This window comes from Anomalospiza imberbis, chromosome 8 (assembly GCF_031753505.1).
Source record: "Anomalospiza imberbis isolate Cuckoo-Finch-1a 21T00152 chromosome 8, ASM3175350v1, whole genome shotgun sequence".
In the NCBI taxonomy this organism is placed as follows: Eukaryota; Metazoa; Chordata; class Aves; order Passeriformes; family Viduidae; genus Anomalospiza; species Anomalospiza imberbis.
The window spans coordinates 20459505-20486823 of record NC_089688.1 but is presented as its reverse complement, the minus strand read 5'-3'; the positions used below and the strand labels follow the sequence as shown (position 1 = coordinate 20486823).

Here is a 27319-nt window from a genome sequence, read left to right as displayed (position 1 = left end):
TGGGAATTCATTATATGTTAAACTAACCATCATCATCTCAGCATTCTTCTTTTGGAAATGGAGGGAGGACAGCTTCTAGACAGACACCCCCAAGTGATTTGAAAATATGTGAGGACGTTTGAAAATTTTCTTGAATATAGATGAGTAATAAGGATAAACATCTAAGAAAAACAAATGTAATTGCTGAAGTGATGATTGCGTGGCAATGGAAAAGGAATTAAATGTTGCAAAAGGTTACACAGAGCTGAAGAAATGAAAATACTGTGACATACCACATTGATCTTTTGTTTGAGCGGCAGAGAGAACACTTGAATAAGTAACAGAATCACTTATTTTAGAAACAGCAAACAAATTATTTATAAGTACCATAAAATGCATGTTCCTGAGGGGGAACCCTAGTAGCCTTAGAGTGCATGCCCAGTAAAACATGCAATTACAGCTCTAACAGAACATGCACACAAATGTACACATAGTGCAAACATTTCTTTCTGTCTGTTCTGACATCAATGCCATATTTTTACTCTAGGGACGTATCCTCTGTGCTGGGTCTCATTTAACTCCCACTGTAACAGCAGCATAGAATTATTGTTTGACATCAGTTGAATTTGATCAAATAGAAGTGGCACAGGAATTCTGTCTAATAACTGCAGTCCTGATTAAGTTGCTTCTACAACCTATTTCTAACCAACATGTGCCTTTCAGGAAAAGGAACGGACATTTATCTTCCAAATCCCAGGTAGTCTGCATGCCTGTGGATTTGCTTATTAAGCAGTCTTTGCTGAGACATTGAAAAGAGGACAGACAATTTCTTACAGCCAGATATTAAAATAATTCAGAGTTACTGTCAGTCAAACTATGAAGAACCACATATTTTCTTTGTATAAACCCCTTATAAAGAGAAAAAGCATTCTTTAAGCTTGAAGTACTGGACTGTGACAGTGTTACAACTATTACACAGAATGTAAAATCCTGGATGTTTGACAGAAAAAAAATTCTACCAATTGCAGAATAGTTACAGAATAATTCTTGGCTCTGATACCACAGATTTTCAAAACCTTGTTACATAGTGTCCCATCTTCAGATATAAATTACTAGAGTTTTAATAAAATAGAAAAGCAGTGGTCTACAAAGTAGACCAATAAGTACAATTCCCTGGATATTTTGGCTAAAGAGAATTTACTGAATTTGAATTTAATCACAAATTTATTATTCTAGTACATTTTCTCCTCTGACCTTTTTTTCAGACCTGAAATCTGGACCTAGAGTAAATGACTTTATTGACTCAGAAGGATATAAAACTTTGCTACTTATACAATTAGTACACTGACAAGAAATTAGCAGTCAGATCTGTGCAAAAGTTTCTGAAACACTGATTTCATGCTGAAGGAGTTTGTTAAACAGAAGAAATTATTATGTTTGCAACATGGTTATTTCATTTGCAACAGGAAGTGGGTAACAGTTAAAAGAAGTTAGAAAGTTATTTTGTTTGTGGCAGAAATATTGTCTTCCAAATTACAAGAAAATGCTATAACATTTATTTTATTTCCTCAGAAACTCTCAATTACATATTCTGACAAATAGAGGGTTTGACAAATTCTGACTGTAGAGAGTATTAACAGCCTAAGTAGCAGCATAATACTGCACCAGCCCATTGTTAGCATAAATGACCAGCTAAGCTCTGTACACCACACGTAAGCTGTTCTTCAAATCACATTCATCTTTATCTCAGGAGTTTTCCTTAATATTCAGGTCAGCTCCACATTTCCAAAACAACATTTAGATTCTACAGTGTCAATGCCATAGTGGTTCACATACATATAGACTAGGTAGCAAGAAAATAAATGTTCACTGAAGTGCAAAAGCAGCTCAACCAAAGTTAACAATCCAAAAACAGACACACAAAAAGCAGAGACAGCAGAATACAAAATGTAAGTGTTGGCAAGCCTGACTTGCATTGTGCAGTGCCCAATGTCAGCTGAGGGAGAGGGGAAGAGGGAACATTCAGTCAGAATAAACCAGGGGCCCTCAAACATGCCAAACTCTAGCACCAGCTTCATTTGTTCTCTCAGCGCTTCATCTCCACCTTAAACATGACAAAGACGTAAAATCAATGAGGATGCCTAAAGCAAGATGCCATTTTATAGTTCATCAAATTAGACAGAAGGCACAGCTATACTATTTATCACATGAAGCCATACTATGCTTCCCTTAAAACTTAGAGAAGTTTTAAGTGTCATAGATCACTCTGATTCCAGAATTAATACTTGGGAAATCCTTCCACTGCAGGACAGGGCAGTAAACAGGAAGAAAAAGCTGTAGAGATTACCAGGTTACTTTATACAAAAACTAATGAAAAGACAATTTTGAGCATAGTTGCTAAAAATAATAACCAAGATTCCTCCCCATGTTAACACTGCAAGTATCTATACCCTGATTTCAGTGAATGCCAACAGTCAGAACCTGCTTTTCAGAAATAAAGTAGCATGCCTGAAGGAATAAGGAAAACAGTAAACCAAGATCTGATCAGGGCTCTGTAGAAGACAGATATGGGTTGGGCTTCTTCAGATAATTTCTGCTCTCCTGGTTGTTATTTGAATTAGATGCTAATTGCCTTTGAAGGCAGATTGACACTAGTGGTTCCCAGTCAGTGTCAAAATTAATTCTCTTCTTTCTAATGCTAGATAGGTGGTAAGGTACAAAAAAATCACCTGTGGTGATGAAAAGTGCCAGTGTGGGAAGATACGTGTGCTAACATTTTATAGTTGGACTCTGAGTTCAAGGCCCAGCCTTTCAGTCACCCTACTGCACTTGGTTTGCACCAGCTGATAAAAACTTTGGATTGAATATTTCCAGAATCCTAAAGCCAAACTGACTGAGAATTTTTATTCTATATCAAAGGAAATTCTGGAATTCCTGCCCCTTGAGGGTTAATTGTTCCCTGATTGTACATTACAGTGCTCTTCTAGGGTATAGCTGACATCTGTAAGATGGTTTAATAGGAGGGTGAATAATGTCTAAAATAGCAATAATCTAATTAAATCAACTGAAATAAATTCTGCCATTAGCAAAGACAATTAAAATTAAAACTGATATAATGATATATTTAACTGAAAAGATACCATACAGTTATGAGAACTACCCTGATTCATTTTGAGGGAATTTGTGGGTAAAAAAAAATTGCTGTCATAGCTTTGTCTGCAGAATTACTTTTCCCACTAATTTAAGAATAGAATTTTTTAGATTATACTGTCTCTGAAATAAAAACATAATGAAAACTGAGAATTGATCCCCTGGGCAGCTATAAATCAGGTTTCTACAAAGGTTAGAATTGCCAAAGGTAGCATACAGCAGCTTCTTCACCCAGCCAAGTAATTCGACATAAACCCAGCTGAAATATGTAAGTATTTGGCAAAGATTCACAGGTATCTTCTCTGGAAAAAGTGCTTGAGGGTGGACACTTCATTAAAATGCTATTTTTCTTGCCCAGTGTAACAGTAATTCTAATTCACTGGAGGCAGAACCCATTTTCCATGGCTGTGGAACTTATTTATTTTATTTTTGAAGTTAATCCAACTCTGCAATGAAGCAGCATTGGGAAAAATCTTTTCCCTTTAGGATTAGAAACCTTACTAGACAGCATAGGGGAATACAGCTTTAATAGAGGATACACAAAACAAGCATTTTGGTTTCTCATTTATCCAGCAGGATATTGCTGGTATTGTGCATCAGTAGCTGCTGTTCAAGAAATCTTTTAGGGAAAGACCTAACAATGCAGAGAAGTAATTACTTAAAAGATCTTGTATCAAGTCAGAAGACAGGAGCATTACCTGCTGCAGCAGAAGGGACCACATCACTGGTTATTTCTACAAGTTTTGTTCTGAGGGATAAAAATCACTGAAGTGAAGGGAACCAGTGAAAAACCTGTGCAACAGCACTTAAATTTACTTGAAACGCAATTTCACCCTCAGTGACTACATTGCCTCAAAAAAAGGTAGTAATGCATGGCACTCACCTCATCTCATTAAATGCACTTTCAAAGACCAAAGTTTGTCATGCTATGTTTGACTGTATCTTTTATGACCCAAAAGAAACTTAGACATTTCTCAGAGTACAAGACACTCGGGTACTCCTCTTCATGTCATGATGATAAGTTTTATCAGGTATTTAATTTAATGCAATGAAAGGAAAAGATCAGAAAACAGTTATTCAGCTGAGGAACTTAAATGACCAGTGTAGCTAAACTTAGAGCTATTCACTGATCTTAGAAATCTCTCTTAGATTATTTGCATTTAAATTATTTAATTATTTTAATTATTTAATGTGTTAAACATATTCTATGCAAAACCCTGAAAATATTTCCCCGCCCTGTGAAAACAATGAACAGTGAATTATATATTGTGTGTTATATATTGGTGTGTTTATATTGTGTTATATATTGATGTGTTTATATACTGCCTTCTATGTACCTTTAGCCAAATGGTTATTTCAAAGCATATTTGGTTTAAAATAAGACTGTGTGAGGATTCTCTTATATACTAGCATCTAAGAAAACCACAGTCAAGGAACAACATGAAAATCCGAACGGAACTCAAAATTTGAAGGACTGAAAAAAAATCTATCACAAACAAAAATATTAAAAACAAAGTGATTCACCTATTTTTGTAAGTATTACCTCGAGGAGGATCAGCTGCTATTCACATGCTGAAACTACTTCCTCCAACCTTAACTTCAGATTTGTTAGAAACAGAAAAGTAATTTCTGTGAAAAACAGTTCCAAAAATGTTTTTCAACCAAATTTACTGTACATTATTAAAATAATTCATGAAGCTGTCTTCAAGCAGTCTGGTTTCTACTAAGACAACAAAAGAGGATAATGGCCAATGGGAGAATTTAGTCAGCTACTTGTTATTTAGAAAGTATGGCGCTCTCTCTGGTGATTGTAATTGTAATAGCCTGGATGGTGCTGCTGTGCTCTGGCTTTCACAGAGTGGCTCAGGTTGGAAGGGACCCCAGTGGGTCATTTGGGCCAGCCTCCCTGCTCAAGCAGGGTCATCCCAGAGCACTTTGCACAGAATTGCATCCAGACTGCTCTTGACTATCTCCTGTGAGGGAGACCAAACAGCCTCTCTGGGCAATCTGCTCCAGTGCACAGTCACTCACACAAGTAAGAAGTTCTTCCTCTATGGGAAGAACATATTTGTCTCCTTTCCATGACATTGATGCCTGAATGTGGCTGTCACCAATTATACCCTGATGCTGAATATTTATCACTTTTGGCTTGCACACAAGATGACTTTTTTTGTTGCTAACAGCTTTAGCCTCTCTGAATCCTCTATTTGGAGTAAATTCACTATTCCACCAAGCAAAACAAAACTATGCTTAAGCTTTGAATCACTGCAAGTGCTGTCTCAATTTCATATAAATAGCACAACTGTACCTGGAAGCTGGCCATGTAATTTCAAGCTTTAAAGCTTATGAAATGTACCATACCAATCTGTCACAGTTTTATTTAAAGTCATTAAATACATTGCTGAAGTTTTGCTTTTGCTGTCTTGGCAAGTCCTTTAAATTACACTTAATTTCAATCAAGCATTTCAAATGACATCATAGAAACTTCCTGCATAAACAGATTTTGCCCGGTGCCAATCAATGACAAAACAAAACCACTTCAACACTGCTTGAAAGAGACATAAGTCCAATAAGTATTGATGTGGATTTGGGATCTCATATATTCAGCTGAAATGTGAGGTATGCAGATGAATTTAATCTTAAAACATCTATGTAGTTTTGTACACGTCAACTCTTCTGTCAGCATATTCTATGGAAACAAGCTTTCTCACTCTTAAGAAACAGCCTGTAAGACAGTGGCACAGCTTCCTTAGTTACCAGTAATTTTACAGATTTTAATTATTCTGAAATCTGCAGGGAAAAAATAACATATTCCAATATGTAATAAGTACTGAGGATCAGACCTGACTGGAGAGAAAATATGTTTTTATTATTTATAAGAGGAGGCATCTTAGACTAGACCTGCTCAGACATCCTGAAGTACCTAGTTTCTTTTGGACTAATTAAAATCTTTAAAGACAGCTTTAGAATTATGCAAACTGGGAGACAAGGAAAATCAACAACCTCCAGTTTTGGAGAATACAAATAAGAGATCAATGTACTCAAATGCTAGATATTTAGGTGAATTATCAGAGAGTATGATGTACTTTAAGGGAAAAAAAAAAACAACACAAACAAACAAACAAAAAAAACCCAACCAAAAACCCCAAATAAACAAAAAGCCCCAACCAAATAAACAAAACAACAACAACCACTAAGAAAGGAAGGTAAGGAAAATTACCTCTACCTCTATCCAAAAATAAATTAGAATGTGAGGATGAAAGAGAAGGTAAGGATTTTTAGGACTTCGGTCTTTGGAGGTAATTGGTGACTGGCACTTTCCAGGACAGACTCCCACAAACTGGGAGAGCACTGAATCCTTCCAGATCTGGATTATCCCTTATGTATAGCTATTAATTTTTTTCAAGACCAATTCAGGTGCATTGTCCACATTCTGCTGGTGTTCTGCCAGAGAAGAAATTTGGCCAGAGCTGGCTATAGATTATATATGTGCTCAAAATACCTAAAGGTAGGATGGAATGCTTGCAATGTATAGACATTTGAGATTTAAAAGTCAGAAAGCTTTCCAGTTTTTTGCTTCTATCTCAGCTGGTGCAAACCAAAACCTCAGCAAGTGAGACACATATTGCTAAAACAGTAACCTAGAGATCTCTTCAACTTCATTAATAATGCAGCAGAAAAAATAAAAAGGTCAGCTGCATTCAAATTATTTACTGAAATAAGTAAACAAAAGTCTGCATTATTAATTATGAAAGGTATATATTTAAAAAATGTTTTCATTACACTATTTGTCACACCCTTTTTTTCGTAATCAGTAAAAAAAATTATTTTGCAACTAAGGTGGTTTCCATTTACTAGTTTAGATTTTTTTTTTTGTCCAAGAAAAAATTGCTTGGTTCAGAATTACATTTCTATTTTACTTACTCAGAATCTCATAAATATATATAAGGTTATAGTTAAGATACAGTATTTTATTTTAAAGAAGAAGGTAAAAGTTCTTTTTCTATACTGATACTTTAACAAAATTAACAATCAGCTTTATAGCAACAACTTGTCCTGGCAGTAGATTGAAAACGTGAATTCAAACCCCATCCATTTTAATCCGCTCTAACTAATTCTCTTGAGTGTTTCAAAAGGCTTATTCCTTTAACACATCCCTTTGTCACAGAAACTTTAATCAAAAAGATGTTTTTCATGCATGACTACTTCAGCATTTCTAAAAATCAAAACGTTCTCTTTAAACAATTCAAAAGACAATATGAGGAAGGAAACATGCTTTTTCAGAATGCCTGAATGATATTAAATGTTCAGCCTGGGTTTCACTTACTTGGCAGTGATGGGACAATCCGTAGAATCAACCTACCATAAAAATAAAGGTTTCTATTTGCTTCCTGCTCAGCTGTACTGGAAGTTATATAAACATGACAGTTTTTCTATTAAAATTCCTTGAACTGAGAAATAGATTGCTTGCATCCACAGTGGGGGGGGGAAAGGACAACCAGAAATAAGACATCTCTCAGAAACTTTAACATGAAATAGCATTACCACTTCTGTTTGAGCTGATGGTGTAATGGCCAAGGAATGTAGGTATTCTCATGACAAAGACATGAGAAGCCAAATTTTGAATTGAGGCATTTTGGGGCAATATGTGTAATTCTACTTTAGCTGTGATTACTTTCAGGTATTTTATCAATCTATTCAATTGATAAAATACAATTAAAACATTTGTGTAGCTGCCAGCAGACAGCTGCAACATGGTGAGTTTAGCCTTTCTAACAAGTTTTACTTAGGTACTTCTGAAAAAAATATGCACAGTTTAAACTTCAAGCACATGCACAATCTGATTAGATTTAAGAAAATTGCTCACTGAGATTTTTAGAGTGAACTGTGGAATTTTTCCAGGATTGAGCTGACATACATTTTCAATAACTGCACTTGCAGTAGTAGTTACCCTTACTGCAAGTAAGGTAGGTAGGGAATTTTACAGAAGCATAACACAGAGAAAATGAGATTGTTCCCTTTCAATACCTAATTTGGATTGTGTAATCTACTAATTTTGTCTAAGTGAAGAGGACTTTACCCCTAATCTATGGGATACACTGAGAACACTAGCCTTTTACAGAGAAAGAAACTGAAATTCAAAACTTGTCTACTTGATTTACATGAGTGGTTTGCCAAGACAGCTGTGTGGTGTGAATGCACACTGTTTGCCAGCAGTTCCCTGAAGCTGAAATAGTTACACCCTTTGAGCCAAAATAGGTTATTCCATTTGAGAAAATCTTTTAAACTATACTATCAAAAGAACACTGCATCTCCACAGAGAAAGGCTGCCAATATATTCTACAAGTATAGGCATACCAGAAAAGCCTTTTAAAGTGTGGACAAGCCTGTCATTAAATTTAACTTCTAACTTGAGTAAATCCCTCCATTGTAAAATCTTGTTACCCTCCTTTACAAAATTTCCTTGCTCTGCTCCAAGATGTGATTCTCCATCAGCCTAAGGAGCTCATGAAGTTGACTTAGTTGATTTAATTCTAGATTGAAAACTTCTCTGATTATTACTAAGTAACTTCCTTAATTCCCAAACCATGGCAAGGAAATAATCTGTTTGAGAATGTAGCTTTTTAGAGTACTCTCAGTGCCCTTCTTCCTGATCCAGATGTCATAAAGTTCTAGCCATATATTTTCAGAGTCTTTCAAAGAACCAGTCATGCCATATTTCTTGTATTCTTGTCCTGACTTCTTTCTGAAAACAATCCTGACTTTTTCAACCTGCACTGCTTTGTGACCTCAGGTAATGAGACATTTCAAGGGTCTCTTCAATATAGGTACATATCTTAATATTCAGGTGAAATGTGAAGATACATTCCCTGGGTCACCATTTCTAGCCAGTTCAATTTCTCAAACACTCAGTTGAAAGTGACCCCCTATTTTGTCACTATTCAACTGAAATCAGTGTCCAAGCTCCCAGCGACCTTTCAGTGAGAACAGACAGATGGGTTGTTCACGTTTCATTTATAAGGTAAGAATGGTGAGGGTCAAATCTACATTGGCTAAGTGTGGGTGCAATACCATTTGTTGTAGTGATACAAATGCATACAATAACAACATCAAGACATTTTATAAATGAAAGAAGGATATTATATAGATATCATATCCAATGGTGATGCTATCACAAAGGTAAACAAATTAGGTGCAACTGGACACATTAATCACTGCAACAGGACCAATTAATGAGGAGTGTTTCTTGGGTTTATCAACTAGACCTGTGTCTAGCTGTAAGATATGCCAAGATAAAAGGAAAGCATTGTGCCATCCTTGATCAGTAGCACAAGATAAAGCATGTAAGGTAATTACTTTATGAACTAGCATGAGTTTATAAGCATGTATATGAGAAGAAGCATCCCACAAGGCTTTAATGGGTTTGGGTTTTTTTGCTCTCCAAGATAGGCCCTAGTGGTATGAAAGAACAGCTCTCATAGCAGATGATTGTAACCATGTCTATCATATTAGGGTTTGCTGCTATTTAATGCTGGTTTTCTATTCTTCAAAAAGATTGCCTGAAACATTTCCATCTACCTCTCCCACTGTAGAGTAACAATCCATAATATATTCCACCACTCCCAAACTGGAAGCAAGTAAAAGGACTATTTCTGACTATATCTTTTAATTCTTGTCTTTCATACATGACTTATTGTAAACCTTTTAGTCTTTTCCTGTTATCTGACATGTAGAAAATATCCTGCCTGACTCATATTGTAACAAAAAAAAAATTAACCAGCAGCTACCTCCTTGTTTTCATGTCACCACACCACTAGCAAAATCACATCACACTTAATTAAAATGTTGTGGCTACTCTTGCTCACAGGGATCTGCAAATTGTATCCCCTAGGTTGGAAGGTCACCGATGTTTGCAGCTTTTCTCATGATTATCTGACAGGAAAACATCATTCTTAACTTTTGCTGTCAACCATCTTTACAACAACTAACCAGACTACAATAAACTTGGACTCCTGCTAAAGAGTCTATCAGCAATAAGTAAATTCTGCTATAAATGTCCTGTTTTCAAGCCAGGTACCATGGAAAATGTGACAAATACAATGCATAGCATAATTAAAACGGATTTTTGATCTCTTGACTCTAAACATCAGGCATTTGCTTCTGCAGTCTCTGAACCTCATGGCACCTGAGCCTGAAGAACCTCTTCCCCACATGGTGAGCCACTGAACATTATTGTTTGTCATAGTAACTGCTCACTAAGACAATGTAAAATTTTCAGAACAATTTCATCTCCGACACAGACACCCACAGACACTTATGAGTGTCTCACATTAATAAGCATATTCATATTAAGCATATTAAACATATTAATAGTAAGAAATACACTCAAAAACATTGAGACATTAGAAACTTCTCAGAGAAAACAACACACAACCAAGAAAGACTTCACACAAGACAAAATGTATTAAATAATTTCTATTTCTGACCTGAATCACTTAGGCAAAGGCACTGCAGTTCATAGGTAAGAGATGCTTAAGTACTATTGTGTGCAACAAAACAAGAAATTGACACTTGTTTCCAGGTGCACCTAGATATGTCTAACAGAAAGCTGGCTAAGCATTATTAGCACCATTCTTTCTGTCTTAGCACATTAATTAAGCCTCTTAATCATAGCCAAGCCCTATCCTCAGCCTATTACTGCTGCCTTACAGCTGACTCTACTGCTTAGTCTAAGACTGCTGCCAGAGTTTTGTTTCTACTACCCTTTATGCAGGGTTCTGATGATTTTCCTTTAGAAAGAATGTCACTTTCTTCTGCATGTCTCTTAGTGTTACAAAGACTATTGTTCTGTCTTCATTCCATTCCCACCTTGAATGGCCTCGATTTTGTAAGATAACCTCTTCTTAGCAGGTGAACCCCAATGAAGCTATTTTATATATAACACGTAAGGAAACAACTATCAAACTAGGCATCTCCATCTCATCAAAGTCATGTATAGCTTTGTTTTGACCTCTTGTGCTTTATGTTTCTCTCTTATCTTACTACTTTATCTGAAATCTCCCCTTGTTTTAAAATTTTGCTACTTCATCCTTCCCTTAGTATATTCCACTATCTTAATAGTCCTCCTTGTGCCTAATGCTCTATAACTTTTAGGAGATTTTTTTACTTACCAGATTTATGTACTATCATGAATATATTTTATTTTAGACCTATTTATTTGTGAGACAACTTGTAAGATACTTAGTGCTCGTCCATATATGGAAAATACTTTACAACTAGTATATTTTAAATATTATACTTGAACATGATTCTTGACCTAAGGATTACAATTGATCCATTTAAATTCACTGGCTGAACATTTCAGAAATCAATGCATGGTATTAGCTGAATTCATGTCAAATGTCTATAAGAGACTCTCCAGTTATTGTGACTCATCAGAGAAGTACTTCAAAATATGATGCCTCCCCATAATATCCATGTAAAAGGCAAAAAACACAAACATTTTTTAAAAACCCCTCACTAATGACTTGAAACATTTGGTTTTGCAACCAATTTCAAGTGATAATTACACTTGATTGTTTATTCTCTCTCTAATCACTCAATCTATTATTCACAGTGAGGATTTAGTAGAGCTGGCCAAGAAAATGAGAAAAAGCAAAAGGATTTAGGTGGACAGTTGAAAATAAATGAGACAGAAATGTTTTAATACAAGTTGTCAATTCAATTTGTTGTCTAAAACCTCGATCAAAATATTTCAGTGATCTTGCAAAGGCATTGTGATGCTTCAAAGGGATTTCTGTGCCCCTGCCTATCTCTTCCAGATGCATATACCCTTGTCTTTAGATGAAATGACACCACATCAATAGGAAATTCTATAGCTGAGGCTAATCATGAGAGAGAAATTCTAACTAGAAAATTCACTTTGCTAAAGAAAAAAACCCTTTTGAATTATAGCCCCTACCAGGAAAATAATTACATTTCTGCACAGTTCTTCAATAAGAATTGAAAATTTTCACAGAAAACAAATAATAGTCATAAAGAAAATCCAAACGAACCAAACAACAAACCGAACATCACTGAAAAGCCACTAAGATAAAATTCCAAAAAGAATTAATCAAATCTTCACAGAATTTAGACTGTCTTATGCATTATGAAGCATACAATAAAATTCAGAACTTAGTGGAAATTACTTATTCATATTCTCCCTTTATCATCTTCCCTGTGTAATATACCTAGGGAATGAATATCAGTAGCATGAGAAAGAACAAATCTGGCAAACTGCTTGAGCCCTATCTTATGCACTTCAAATTCATTGCAGCACAAATAACATGACTCTACTACAGAAAGTCCTACAGTTACCATCATTGGTCTTGCATGAGTTTTTATCATAAAGAACTGCTTGTCCTTCTTTCTACAGAGTTTGAAAATGAAGCTCTTTCTGTCTATGAATACTTCTCTGGACATGTTGATATTAGGTACCAATAATTTGTAGAGCTTCCCCTTTAATCATAAGAGCTTTTATTCCCCCATGACATATCATATTAATCTATTCCCAAACTACCAGAACATTCAAAGAGCAACAGTTCAACCTTAATGCAGGAAGCAGCTTTTCCAGCTTATTAAATTATACTGATCAATCAATTTTAGTACATGCTCTGTGTCATGCAACCTGCCTCCCTGCCCCAGCCCCAGATTATGTGTTATAATCATACCTGGGGTGGTCAGACTTGATGTGACTTTTTTTTTTAATGATGTGATGTCCTATTCAGACTGTATCAGCAACAGTGCCTGTGTCCTGTGCAAAAGACCTTTTCTGAATTTATTTAATACATCTTTTATGTTCACTGAAAATTATGTACTTGTATATTGTAAGAATTGCGTTCAAGGAAGGGCAAAGCATTTCCCCTTCCAAAACACCAGAGCAGTGTTTTTAAGATAAGTCATACCAGAACTTAGCAATTACATGTTTAATTTCCATAATGCAAATAGTAACCACCACTGCGTATTCTAGTTGCTCTAAAATGATGAATGAATACTTTTCAGTTAACCTAGCATAATAAAAACCACAACAATTTTTATTGTTAACCTTTTAAACTGGGAATGGTCAGTAGAACATGCATTATTAAGTACATTTCATTGATATAGCAGGACTAGAAATAATTGTATCATACTTCTATCATAACTTTTCAAAACATTCACTTCAGCAAAACTTGTCCAGAAAATTGCGTAAATAATGCAAAATCAGTTTTACATTTTTGGAATTCTAATGGTATATTATCTTAAGGAGTGGCACTGCAGAAGCCACCGCAGTTTGGAGTGGGAGTACTGTAATTCGTACTGACAGCTGTCACTGCTCCTTTCCACTTAGGTGGGTCTAATGAGCCAGCCGTCATGAGAGATTGGTGTTTGTTTCAGAGCTGGGACCTCACATCAGGAGAAAGCAGGTTAGCTGTTAGTTATAATCTGACACTCACACAAGCTACCAAAATGGCAAAACTGAACTCAGTGCAGAAATCTACTCTAGCTAATGACAGCACCATTCTCTTGCATTTCGATAAGCAAAGCCACTGGAAAGGAAACACAGCCAGTGCAAGTCACTCAGCCCCGCTTTCTGCACATCAGATGCCCCAGATGGTTTTCTTGGGTCCCACGCTGAGCAGTAAACCCAGAAGCCCCTTTCCCCATGCCTGCACTCATACACAGGGCAGGTTTTATCACAGTGAGTCATCTCTGTTACATAGTGAAGGTTTTGAGACAGTGTCATCCAAAAATGAGAACTAACATCAAACAGAATTATGGAAACATCAAAGATGCTTTTGAAAAAAACATGGTAGATTTCTAACAATTTCTACTACTTTTTTGTCTGTGTAAAAGGCATACTATGTTGTAAACACTAAATCCATGAAAATATTAAATTAATACATTTTACATTAGTACAGGCTGAATCAATTTTAAAAACATTGGACATCTACTGTTTAGGTATTAGATTATTTGTAAGATGTCAGAATAAATTTCTGAGAGGAATGTGCATTGTTAACTGACTATTCTTCACACCATCTCATAAAATGCTTTTAATGTGTGACTTCTTGTCAAAAATTTTTCATCACTTCTCAGTCATGCATCTTTCTTAAAACCTTAAATAGATCTTTTTTAGTTCCTCTTCCTTAATTTCCATTCACTGACAAAACAAAGATATGAATTTTTTATCTCATCTCTGCACATTATAACTAGCATTGAACAAAAAAAAAGGTTCCTCTTTTGACATTGCATCTCTATAAAAGGATTAAATGAGCTGTGAATATCAGCATTTAACCAATAAAAAGAGATCTTTATTTATTTAGAATGTATCAGATCTGCTTCATCTAAAAGTCTAATTGAAAAGGCTATTCAGGTCAGCTGTGATATTAGAAGACAACTGAATCACATTTAATGCTGCTTAAAGGATGTGAATGGGCTGAAAGAAAAATTAAACCATGGCCATTAAAATTTAATTTGACTTAGTGAAGCCATTAACATTTTGGTTTTATGCAGTGGCAAGCATTCTAAAAACATTTCCATGTAGTTTAGAAACCTAGAAGTGCCAAATGGCTGACCCTTACATAGAAAAAATGATTGAAAATGATCTTACAGGGCAAATAAGGAAAAAAGCAAAAGGAGAAAAATTGTTCAAATACCATTATTAGCTGTCATTCTGTTCTTCCTTCAGTTATAAACTGTCTTCTATTCTAGTAATTGCTCACTTTATTTTTCCTCTAACATTCAATTCATTTGGTTATCAAATGAACGTGACATGAAGATGTGGAAAAAAATAATCTATTTTTAAGACAATGCCCCGTCTTACTTCTAGTAGTGTACCTGCAATATGCTGCTTTGTCACCACAAGTTTGCCTTTGCAGTTTGAAAATGCCACTTCAATATTCCTCATACACTGTAATGACAAATATTGTTAATAGCACAAGGAATCCATCAATGCAGTAACTTTAAAAACTTTCATCAGTTTCAAATGAAAATTTTGTCTAGATTAAAATGGTAACAAATCTGATCATGTATCATAACTGAAATTTCAGACTGACTGCCAGACAAGGAAATAGAAACCCCTAGTTTTGTTTTTCAGTCTCATTTTTTCCAATTAAGCTTAGAAAGAAAAGAAAACACCAACAAGAGACTTTGTTTAACAGTCCCAAAATAATGCAGTCTAAGATTTCACGTCTTGCTTTATAACATCACTTGTATTGCTCTGGATTACTTACTAGCAGTCACCATCAGACTTGATAGGAAAGAGAAAACACTAAACGCTGTAAAGGCTCTTACAAATGCATTCCAGAGGTATAGGGGGATCACAGAAGCTGTTAAGACTAAAGCAGGGAGTTTTCTACATACAGAGTGTAAAACTTCTGGCTTTGCAGAAATCAGCCACCTCCACTTCCAACTCCATGCTTGACCCATCACTTGAACTAGCTTTAGAGATAAGAAAGGCACATAGCTAAACAGCATCCTTCTAATGAGCTAAAATTCTGTGAAAGTAGGAAAGGGTCAAGTAGTGTAGGGCATGAAAAAGCTTTGAATCAACAAGTTTTTGAAAGATTTTCAAAGTATATGCTCTGCTGTGTGCTCAATTTTATTAAGTTTGATGGGTTCTTACAAAGTTCTTTTTGTCTGTCACTCCCAAATACCTTATTCATCAGTTTCTAATTCATGATTCATTGTGGCTAATAATAGATCAAATGACTGGGAAAATAATCAAAGCTCTAATGACAAAAGGAAGTATCTGAATTACTCTAATAGATTATCTTTAAAATTGACTTGGCTAGCCATTAATTTGATTTTCTCCTTTCCCAACTTAATTTTTAATGGATTACAGAAAATTAAAAGCAGAAACCTGTTCTTTCACAGTTGCAGTGCTTCCAACTCCTGCCTGAGAATATTTTACTTGCAGCATATCAATACCTCAAGCTCAAAAATTTCTAATCTTAGGCAGTTTGGGAAGGCAAAGCTGTTTTACTAAGCTTTAAAACTAGCCAGATCAGATTAGAACATCTCCAGGTTAAAACTCTCATCCAAAATTGGCTACAGTTTATCAGAAGAAAGGCTGTGCTCATGAATGACAGCCAAGCAGTCTCTCCAGTCTGTTGCTGGAATAATTGCTAGATTATTCCAGGATCTGCTTAAATTTGAGTGTGTGCAAACAACCATATCAGCTTGAATGTTCAGCAAGCAGCTTGCCTCACAGCTCCCTTATAGCAGATTTCTCCCTGGAAAAAAATTAAATACCAGTATATTAAAAAATCTACTTCTTTTAACAGCAGTAGAAAAAAGTGAGCAGAAATTACAGTATTTGGACTTGAGTACCTGGATAGAGTTTATATCTTCTCTTACCACAGTTTGTGTTTCAGAGAAAAAAAAAAAAAAAAAAAAAAAAGCACAGAAATAACTGTACCTAAGAACAGTGTAAATGCAAATGTACACTGTAACAACAAAGATAAAGTAGAAGAAGCAATCTCTGCTTAGGGGTTTGCCTAAAAACTTAATGCAAGAATCTTATGCAAAATTAATTGTATTAGTTTAGCAAGAAAATCCAGCACTATTTTAATCCTAGATCTGCAGAGAAAGAACATAATTTGTATAATAGCATTTCAAATACATTTACTCTGAGAACCTAAAAAAATTTGGTGCTATGTCAGGAATTCTAACCTCATTGCAGAAAATCTACAGCCTCCAAAAGAATACTCTTATTAGGAATATGCAGTATCAAAAGGTCAAATAGAACTTTTTATCAGAATCAGAACTTGTGATCAGATGTTCTGTGATTTATCAAGAACTTCAGCCAGAAACCACACGACAAGCTCGATTAAATAAACCACAAAGTCTTGCAAATATTCCAAAGCTTGGAAAGCGTAATATTCTTCAGACATTCAATCTCACAGTTATCCTTTATGAGCATGTGCCAGCACAGTTAGATAAATGTGATTCCACGTGCTATATAGAAATCTTATTTCTGAAACGAAAGTGCCACAATAACCTTGGTTATTTATCACTGCATGAACCTGTAAAATAATCTCTCAAAGTGTTTCTTTGTCTCAGCTATTTCATCTGATCTCCAAGATTGAAAGAAGAGATATCTTTAAATTATTTTCTTGGTACAGAAGAGAAAAGAGCAGAATCCTGTCCCATGTCATTACTTTATGCATTCCTTTGCCTTGTAGGAAATGTCACTGCACACAGGAAAGGATTTTTTGCATTGTAATACACAAAAGTATGGCAGTGGTGCCTGACAAACACAGTCACCCTGTCCTTTGCTCTATCCATTGCTTTTCTATTAATAATTCTTATCTACAAATGTTACAGAGTATGAAACCCTCATTTCTAAAAGATAATATAAAATTCAAGCAAAGAGATAGTGATCTACACTCAGGGTCATGTTAGGACAGAATTAACAATAAGAGAGACTGGGAATAAAACTTCCCTGAATACTGATACAGCATGGAAAAATTAACCTCCCACAAAGATAAATAAAAGACAAGATACACTAGTTATTCTTCATGATGCAATGCCCAAGACACTTGAACAGCTTCTAAAGAACTGCAATATGAAAAATTACCCAAAACAAAGCCTCTCCTTAATCTACTTCACTTTCTCTAAAGGCTAAGGTAGGAGAAGGCAACAAGAGTGTGTCTAAGTAAATATTTGAGAAAATGAGAAGTGAAATCATAATACTAAGAGGATCTCTAAATAATAATTAAAAAAAAAAGTGCCTGTGGATGATATGGCAACCACATTCTCACATCATAAAGAAACAGCTCTACTGCTGCAGAGCTAACCACAATTGTGCTACATGCAGCACAATAAAACTGAACTCTAATTTGTAAATAATTTGTGAACCATATGGACAAGGCACACAGAAAAGCATTCTGAAAATGCAGTTCTTATATTTATATAAAATATTACTGTATGTAATTATTATTCCAGATCCTTTTCTGAACTTCTCCAGCCAAATTTGGAGGCTGTGGGTATACGTATTGACATATGAACATTCAGTAAAGAGACTGAAACCATAAACTACATATAGGATATAGTGCTTCCTCCAAGTATTTCTGCTCTTACGAAACCTTCAATTTAGAACACATCATGGGGCAAAACCAAGTATCAGCATCTAAATCAAGTTAGCTAAAACTCAGGATCTTACAGAATATCATAATGGTCCAGTGCACGGCAACCTTTTCTTGAAATTGCTCTGAAGCCATATACTAATATGGAACTACAGGAAGAAAGGGAAAACCCCTCCAGTTTCACTGCCATGAAACTTACCGTGAAGTTATTTTTCTACTTGTCATTATTAATGACCCTACAACAATGCTAATATTACTATTAATGGCATTAAAATACTGCTAACATGAATAAAATATTCTGTAACATGCAGTGATATCCACAAAATGAGATAATGGCATTACTACAGAAATGCCCTTAATTCTGTTCATGGAATAAAATTACTCTTTTAACATCCATGGGAAAAAAGTTGTCAGGTCCACAGTTTAGCACATTTAAAAGTGATAGCACACATTAGCCTAAACTACACTCCTGCCTTGGATATAGCTGGGACAAGTGCATTATTTATCAGGGATGTTGCTTATTAGAATAAATGGTTTCTTCTCCCCATCCCAGGGCCTCTGTTAATGTAGGAAGGGATACTTCACCCTCTGGGTCTGGTGTAACTTAAGAGGTGCTATTCCCCACCTCAGAATTTGTCTCATTAGCTTAAATCTCAAAATAAGAAAGGCTGAGCACTGAAAATAGTACTATGCCAATTCAAACAGACTTTGCATGGCAAATTCAGGCTTTCTAATAACGTTGTCCATGGCATAATTTGTATTGCACTATCAGCAGCTTTGATTCTTCCTTCTCTACAGTCACCCTCCCTGGCACCTTACCTGAACAGATAATGAAATACATTCCACACTGTGTGGGTGTGATTTATTTTATAACTACAACTGCTCTATTTCTGTATTTCCATGCATTACACTGTTGCAATTTCTGTTTCAAAATGACCCAGATAAGTGTTGGAAAAGGTCGACAGAAAAACAAAAAGAAAAAGAAAACTCTCCTAACATCTCAATTGAAATTATACTCACTGACACTCAAGGAATGTTTTACAGCATTTAGCCAAGAGTTCCTGTAGGAAAGCAACAAGGGATGAACACCTGATTTCATTAATTTATTAATTTCTGCTCCTGAATTATTTCAAATTAGAAAGATATGAAGGGTTGCCATCATGATTCATTTTTTTTACAAGACTAGAAAAAGAGGCCATACAAAAGACTAGAGGTGAAAGATGAATCAATCCAAAGTCCATTAACAAGTTTGCTGGGATTTAAAATAAAACAGAACAAAACCTATTAGTAACCTTGCCTTTATACGATGTTTCTTAATTTTGATTTAAAGAATTTCTACATCATCTGATTTCTTGACATTTCAGGAATTTAAAGGAAAATGTCTAGTAACACAATAAATATATCCACCCATGTGTGTATGTAATAGGTTTGGGAAAATAATGTAACTTTCATCTCTACTTTCATCTTTCATCTCTAATTAACCTCCATAGCTGTAGGTCACTATGGAAGTTCTGCTCGTTGTGATTCATCCAGTTATCCTGCATAGTAAGGTTTATTAGACTCATGACTTCCAACTCTCCAATCAAAAATTTGGAGGAAAACAATCAGCTGTTAATTTTTTTCCAAGTTATGAAACAGGAATACAAATCAAGGCAGATCTGGGTCCTGGGGAATCAGGATCTCATTTAGAGCAATTGTGAGCTATTTTTCCTCTTATATTAGCAGTGTACAGGGTGTAGAATGAGGGAATTGCTTAAATGATAAAACTTGCCTATTTTATTAAAACAGTTATATGATGAAAGGAACAAAAATAAATTGGTAATTGAAAACTGTGAGCTAATAAGCTTACACAAACTTCTTGCTGAAGAGCATTTCCACTACAGGAGATAGGCAAAAACAACAGATGTAGTCAACCCTATTGCAACTCAGCAAATAAAACACGGGTGCCTGAAAGAGGTATCTCAATCCATCAAGTTATCTGCAAATCCTACACTGCAGCATTTATTTTCCATGGGTTGGAATACTGAAACTGACGTGGACTGACGTATTGAAACCTATAGTTCAATATATTCATGTACAGTTAAAGGCACGTAATTAATATACAGAATTACCTATTAGTAGGCATCAATAGATTTTTAATAATTTCTCTTCTGCCTTGATACACCCATTTAGAGACACAAAAGCTTATTCTTAATAAAAAAGAGAATGACTATCATATCACCCCACAATAATGAGCAAGACAGAAGGCTTATATTTGATTTGTGAGATTCAAACTTTGCAAACTGTGCTACCAACAAAGCTCACAAATACATTATATCAGAATAAACTGGGACTTCTCAGTAAATAACCTGTAAGGCTCTGACCCATCTAGATGTGTTAATCAGTTACACCCAAGTTACCAATAACACAAAATCTCTGACTGACTCGGGAGAGTCTCTTAAAGTAAGAGTCCCTTAAACAGAGACTCTCCTGAGAGACACCACATGTCTCTTAAACAAAGACTCACAGAATGATGACACTTGAGGTTTTGAACATAAAATTTCATCTTGCTCTTAAACCTCTGGTCAGGTTTCATACTTAAGCCTAATGCTTCTTATTGACCACACCGATTTATAGAAATTACGTAGCTGGAGGCCACTAACATTCCTACAATAAATATGGGATATACAAGGAATAATTATAAATATCATGAAAAGGGACAAAGATGATTAAAATATCAACACAATCACTGTACTGTAAAAATTATAAATTATATAAGATCTTAATTTAGTACTGGACTGAGTCTAGGCTTACAATAATTAAACATACAGGTGATACATTAATTATTAATATTCTTCTGTCTTTTGTTCTCATATCAGTTTTAGGTGCACAAGAGTCACAGAATTGTGTATTTTGAGTTCTATGAGAATAAGTATCTTTGAAAGATACTTTTGAATTTAAAATATAGTCAAAGTTTTACAAAGTATCAAATTCAGCAGCAAGAGCTAGCACTGACTACATTTTTTTGGTTCCAGAGCATAATGTGTAGAACAAGGACAACATAATGGGAGACTGAGAATAGAGCAGGGAAAGCAGAGCTCCTGAAGACCATTCCCAGTCTCAGTATTGTGTTGTGTGGCTGTAAGAAAGTGCTCAAGTAAGTGCTGAAAAATGTATTTTTCTGAACAGCAGCTTTGGGTTTGGTTTTGCAGGGCAACACCAAAATTATTTGTAATAAAAATCAACCAGGAAAGGAATTCTGAGATCATCCCATCTGTACAGATGTTAGTATATATTTAATTTAGCCAGTGCTTCATAGTCATTTTAGTAACTGTTTACTCCAAGTATACTTCTAACAGTACAAACTCTGCCTCAGCACATTTCAAACTCACGTGACTAAGAGCTTGCTAAATCATCCCCCCCAAAAAAACCAAACCCAGACTGCCTTAAGCCTGTTGTATCTTTCCTTCAAGCATGGCCTTACAATGGTCTCAGTCTTGGGAATTCAGATCCAGTAAAACTAACCATCTACCAGCAACAAAAAACAGGAAACTGGGACTGGCATAGAACTGCTTTCCTGTTTGAAAAAAACAAACAAACCAACCAACAAACCCACAAAAAAATGTTGAAAACAAACTCTGAAACTTTCCCACAAAGCTTCTTTGATTTTTCCAAGACAAAACATCTTTTTTTTTTATGCACCTGCATAAAACAGCCAAGTGACTTCATTTTTTTTCACTCACCTCCTGAAACCACCAGTTATGGTAACTAAAGCATCTGGTAGAAATGTGCACACAGTATTCTTGACAATCAAGCTCACTGCATCTGCTTCTGCCTTAGACACACAGCTAACAAGGTCCTCATAGTAGAGAAACCCTGGAAATCAAAGGGGAAAAGTGTTGATCGCTCCACAGAAACACTGAAATATGCACAGCATTATTCAAGGCCCAAATGACAGGTGGTGTGGGTACAAGGGATCGCAGGCCAGAGACAGCCTCTTTCATCCCTCATCTTTGTCTTCAGAGTTTATATATATTTTTGTCATTACAATTTGTCACGTAATTTGTCAACACAGCAATTACAATAATTGCTCCACTTTCTTAGGACCTGAGTATTTATAAATTACTCTGACTTTCCTACTAGCTCCCATCAACAGATTTTTGGATGTACTGTTTCAAAAGGCAGTCTTCCCAAAATTATGGTGTTCTACACAAGTACAAGCTCAGAAGTATGTGAAATATCCCAGCTATCTTATTTCTGATCACAGAGCTTGTGTTGAAAGAACCCAGTATGGCAGCGTGCTTTACATTTGACTACGACATGTAAAAGAAAATGGGACAAAGGAGTAGGAATACAAGAAATCTGATCCAGGGGAGTCTGAGGTGACAAATGGCATGCAAAAATAAAGGGACATTATTTTAATGTCATATTACGGAATATGTTTTCCTTAATGTAACTAATTTCTTTGTTTAAATTAGTTCATTCATTTAGGGAAACAGTGCATACACACAAAATCTGTGGAGAAGGAACATTATTCATGTGACCATATTTAACATTTTAAAGCTAAGATGTGCTAGGATTGTAGAAAAAATTTTATAAGTACTTTATTACAAGTCTAGATTTATCAGTAAAGTAGGGCTGCCTTGAGAGAGACAGATCTCCTCTGAAAAGCAGTTCTGGGCTTTCCCAGTTTCATAATTTTTTCACGACCTGTGCAATAATGAACCATTAATAGTTTTGTGTATAAGAGATTTTATTTGGTACCTGTGCAAGAAATTTAAAAATATGCATATTCCTATGCTTTGAATGACATCATTTTTAATTAGGAGCTCAGCTGGTCCAAATATTTTCACCTAATAATTCAGTATTTATAAGACTGCAGCAAGAGAACACATGTATAAATGAGCTTTGCCTTTCCCTGTGATTCTGTTATCAAGTTCTGAGAGCACTGAGATACAAGTTTTTATGACACCTCACCTTACCTGCTTTCTGCATTTTTGACAGCTTCAGTGTCTTGTCAGCTTTTACCTCTTCCACAGTTCGCAAACCCATTCTGTACCATTTCTCAGATGTCTTCACTCCCACTCCAAAGATTGAAGTAAATTGCTAAGATCAATAGAAAAACATTTCAGTGCTGTTTTCTAAAGGAGCAGTGAATTAATAATAAGTAGGCAACAATAAGGTTTCTCAAGGAAAGCAATGGGCAGAGTTAATCCTATACTGAAGCTAAATAGTGTGATACAAACATAAAAATTCAGCTTCCCTTGTTTGCATGACTACATTGAACAGAGAACTGGTTTTATACATGGACAGTTCTCAGTAATGTGACCTCTAAACAAAAATACAGCAGTAGTCCCGGCCCCTTTCTGTAATTTACTAAAGTCTACACTTTTAACTATGGTTTGAAATAACGGTATAAACTCTATTTTTACTCTGTTTCTTAATAGAAATGCAAACAGCAACATTAGGTAGATCAATTCCCTGACACTAACCAGATGGAATAAGAGATGTCACAAGATTATCTCCATAATTTGATTGACATTATGGCTTTGTGCTATATGCATATATGCACTACCAGCTCTAAAAATAAAAATTAAAAAAAAAAAAACAAGCAAAAAAACAAATCCCCAAAAACAAACAGAAACAAAGACAAACCAAAACGACCAAAAACCCCCAAACAAACAAGAAAAGGCCCAAAATAAAAACCAAAGCCCCACACATATATCCCCAAACAAACAAACAAAAAAACCAAACAAACAAAAAAAAAAAAAAACCACAAAAAAACCAACTTAAAACACTCTAAATTCTACCAGTCCACCAGAAATTTTTGAGTGGTCATATTCCATCTATGACAAAGTAATGTTGCTCACTAAGTTAATACCCATGAGAGGATGTAAAGCAGAAGCTGTAAGCATTATTCACTGGATCACTATCTCAGATGAACATTGATATGAAAGCAAGAGAGAAAACTCTCATGCTTGCCCAAAAGCACATTCTTTATGTTCAGTTTGTCAATACTGTAGCTCTCCACCTTGCTTTGTACTTTTATAGAATTCAGTGAGTAGCTGTGTAAGACATGAATAGCAGCTCTTTTCCATTGAATCTACAACCTCTGTATTCCACGCATTCCAAAGCAAGCCCGCTTTATTTTGTGGTTTTGTGAAGATATTAATTCCTTGAAAACAATTAAGATTAAAAAAGAGAAAAATTAAAATAATGGGTAGTATTAAATATGAATTGCCTTACATTTTGTATATAATAAGTGGAATTACCTACTCTTGTCTCAATCACAGATGCTTATAAAAGGATATGATTTTTTAAATACTTAGATTGTTATCTTTTAATGTTTTTGCTAGTGCTGAAATATTTTCAAAAGGGTCTGTTGCTGGGTTTAAAATGATTCTAGGAGACTTAATTAACACTGAGACAAAGAACTAAAGAAAAAGGATTCTGTGCACCCAAATTTTTAGGGGGAAAAAAGCAAAATTGTATTTTTTTCTCTCCATCCTTAGATTCATTGTTATTTAACATGCTTATAGATGCTGGAGATGCTGCCAGCAGTGCAGCACAAGTAACAGGGAGCACGTTTCTTTTCAGCTGGTGAAACCAATTACACAAACTCAATCTCTGCAGCACCCGCTTCTGTAAGAAAGCAAACTGACCCTGTCAGTTCATGTCCCTACACCTAAAACATTGACTATAATTTAATTCAGACACTTGATAACCATGGTCCTGGGGCCAGCAGTGACCTTTTAAGTCATGATAAGTGAAGCAGCAGGTACCAGGACTATGCTAAACAGTAAAATGTAGGAATTCACTAATACGAGATTCTTCTTAGAATCTCATAAAAAAAAATTGGTGGGAACAACTGGTTACAACTAATTTAAACAAAATGTTGAGATATATGCTCAGCTAAGAAGAGAACCACCTAAGTTTGTTTTAATTTTGCAAGTGAAACAACGCACAAAGTGTATTTGAGATCATTTGTCTCCTGATAGGTTTTATTCTAATCTCCAAGAGATTTTCTTAAACCCTGAAGTGTAAGATTTAATAGCTGTTCCTCAATCATGCTGTAATGCAATCCTGCATTAATAAGCAAGTTTGCTTCTTGAATCCTGCTATACATGTGAATCTACACCTCTTCTTGAATATTGCTAGAGATAGCTTCCACAGCTGTCTCTGAACACCCTTCCATACCTGTATTGTAGGTCAGAGAGAATGGAAGAGCCTTTGGGTAGCTGAAGCAAAAGTGAGTGATGCCAGGGAGAATTAAACAGTCCCATTTGTTTTACTCTGTTTTAAGTTTTCTGAAGACAGAAGGTATTTATAGAGATCAAAAATGCAGATAAAATTTTTTAAAATGTTTGTTCGTCTTACATGTTTCCAATGGAGAATTCAATAAATATTTCAGTAATGGGAACTGCAATATTTATGTGGTTTTCATTCCCTGTAACTATGAAGTTGTGTGACTAAGACTCTACAATGTACCTAGGGAAGAAACAGCTCCAGTCCTCCTGCCTCACACAAAGGAGAATTACAATAGATCTGAGTCATCCTCTTCACCTAGTATGTTCTTAATTCCAGAATAAAATGAAGTCATTTTAAAATTATAAACAGCTGAGGCAGAAAGGAAACCAACATCACATTAAACTTACAGCAAAGGCTAAGTTACATTACATTACTTAAGAGCAACTATGTATACATCACAATTAAAAATAGAAAGATATTTCACATTATTCCTTGTTGTTGTTTCTCAATTTACCTTTCTTTTTTTCAACACAGATCTTTCTTTTTACTTTATATTGGTTGTCCCTTTATAATAAAATTGATGGCTTTGTCCAAGTTCTACTAAAGGGAGGGAAATTTTAAACAGCTGCAACAAAACTCAAAGGAATTACCTTAAATGCCTTGTATCGCTCATCATTTAACACTTCTTTAACTCTAGAACTCTCTCCTTCTTCAATAATCTCCTAAACAAAGAAAAATATTACTTATAAAAAATTAAAAATCATTTGTTAGATCTTACTACAATTACAAGGTTTAGTGAAATAATCTAAAATCAAGTTTTATCAATCTTTATTAATCAATAAAAGAACCCCAGCAAGCATATTGTTTTATTCCCTTAGGATCAAATTCTGCAACCCTTTTAGAGAAAGAAAATTACTGAAGGATGAAGGAGAAACTGGAACCACTGAATAAATTTCACAGTCCTTACTTACTCATAAATTTACTCAAGGATGAAGTAGAAACTGGGACCATGGAATATATTTCACAGTACTTATTTACTCATAAAGTCACAGCCAGAAAGCAGTTATTTATTACAAGCTATCAATGACTTGTCCTGAAAATTAGATTTCATTATTTGGTTGAGTTTTCTACTCTCAAAAGTAAGACCATTGTAAGAACAAATACAATTTTTTTTCTGGAGCGTACATTTCTTTTAGTCTTTCTGATAAAAATTGAAGACAAAACTAACAAAGAAAACAACCCCAATAAACCATCCTGTTTTCTGTGGGATCATGATTGCAGTCCCAGCCTCCACACAGGAGGTACTAAAAGCACTCAGAGGCTGCATTCTTAACTGGTGGACTGGGGCAAATGAGGAGCCAGAGCAAAGCACAACACTCAGCAGTGACCCCTGAGCAGCTGCCGGCTGGAACAGCAGCACTGGAGATGTGGGTCCTGAAAAGGCTAAGAACTAAGGAAAAAGGCAGGGAATACTCCAAGTTCCAGTAAGAATGTAGAGTTCATCCATCACCTGGATAAAAGGCTCTGCTATAACTATATATAACTTTCTATAACGTAGCAAGGTAAGATTTAACATTAAAGTACTAAAATATTTACCACTTCCACAAAAAAGAGTATTTCTAATAAATCATTCAGGTGAGTAAAGTGATGTTGCCAAGGGGAGAAGTCACATGAACAAAACTATTAACAGTTAACCTGTTGCATCCAAATCAGAGTGAGCCCTTAGAAATTACATGCAAAGCTGATGCTGTTTTATTTATTCCCTTGTATTTGTTCACTTGTTACTCTCATTCCTAAGAGTGGGGGCTCCATGACAGAGCCTTGTGTTTATGACAAAAGGTTTCCAAAAGTCATTT

At 35.2% G+C, this 27319-nt stretch overlaps 1 protein-coding gene across 2 annotated transcripts in view; it reads right to left on the bottom strand.

Moving 5' to 3' along the window:
* The window catches only part of DNTT (DNA nucleotidylexotransferase), an 85307-nt gene that overhangs the window by 37431 nt on the left and 20557 nt on the right, over positions 1 to 27319 (bottom strand). For both annotated transcript variants that reach the window (XM_068197738.1, XM_068197737.1), the window contains 3 exons: positions 26114 to 26185; positions 23198 to 23321; positions 21959 to 22091 (listed from right to left, as the gene is read on the bottom strand). In XM_068197738.1, the coding sequence (XP_068053839.1) occupies positions 21959 to 22091; positions 23198 to 23321; positions 26114 to 26185 (329 nt within the window). The remainder of the gene's footprint in view (positions 1 to 21958; positions 22092 to 23197; positions 23322 to 26113; positions 26186 to 27319) is intronic.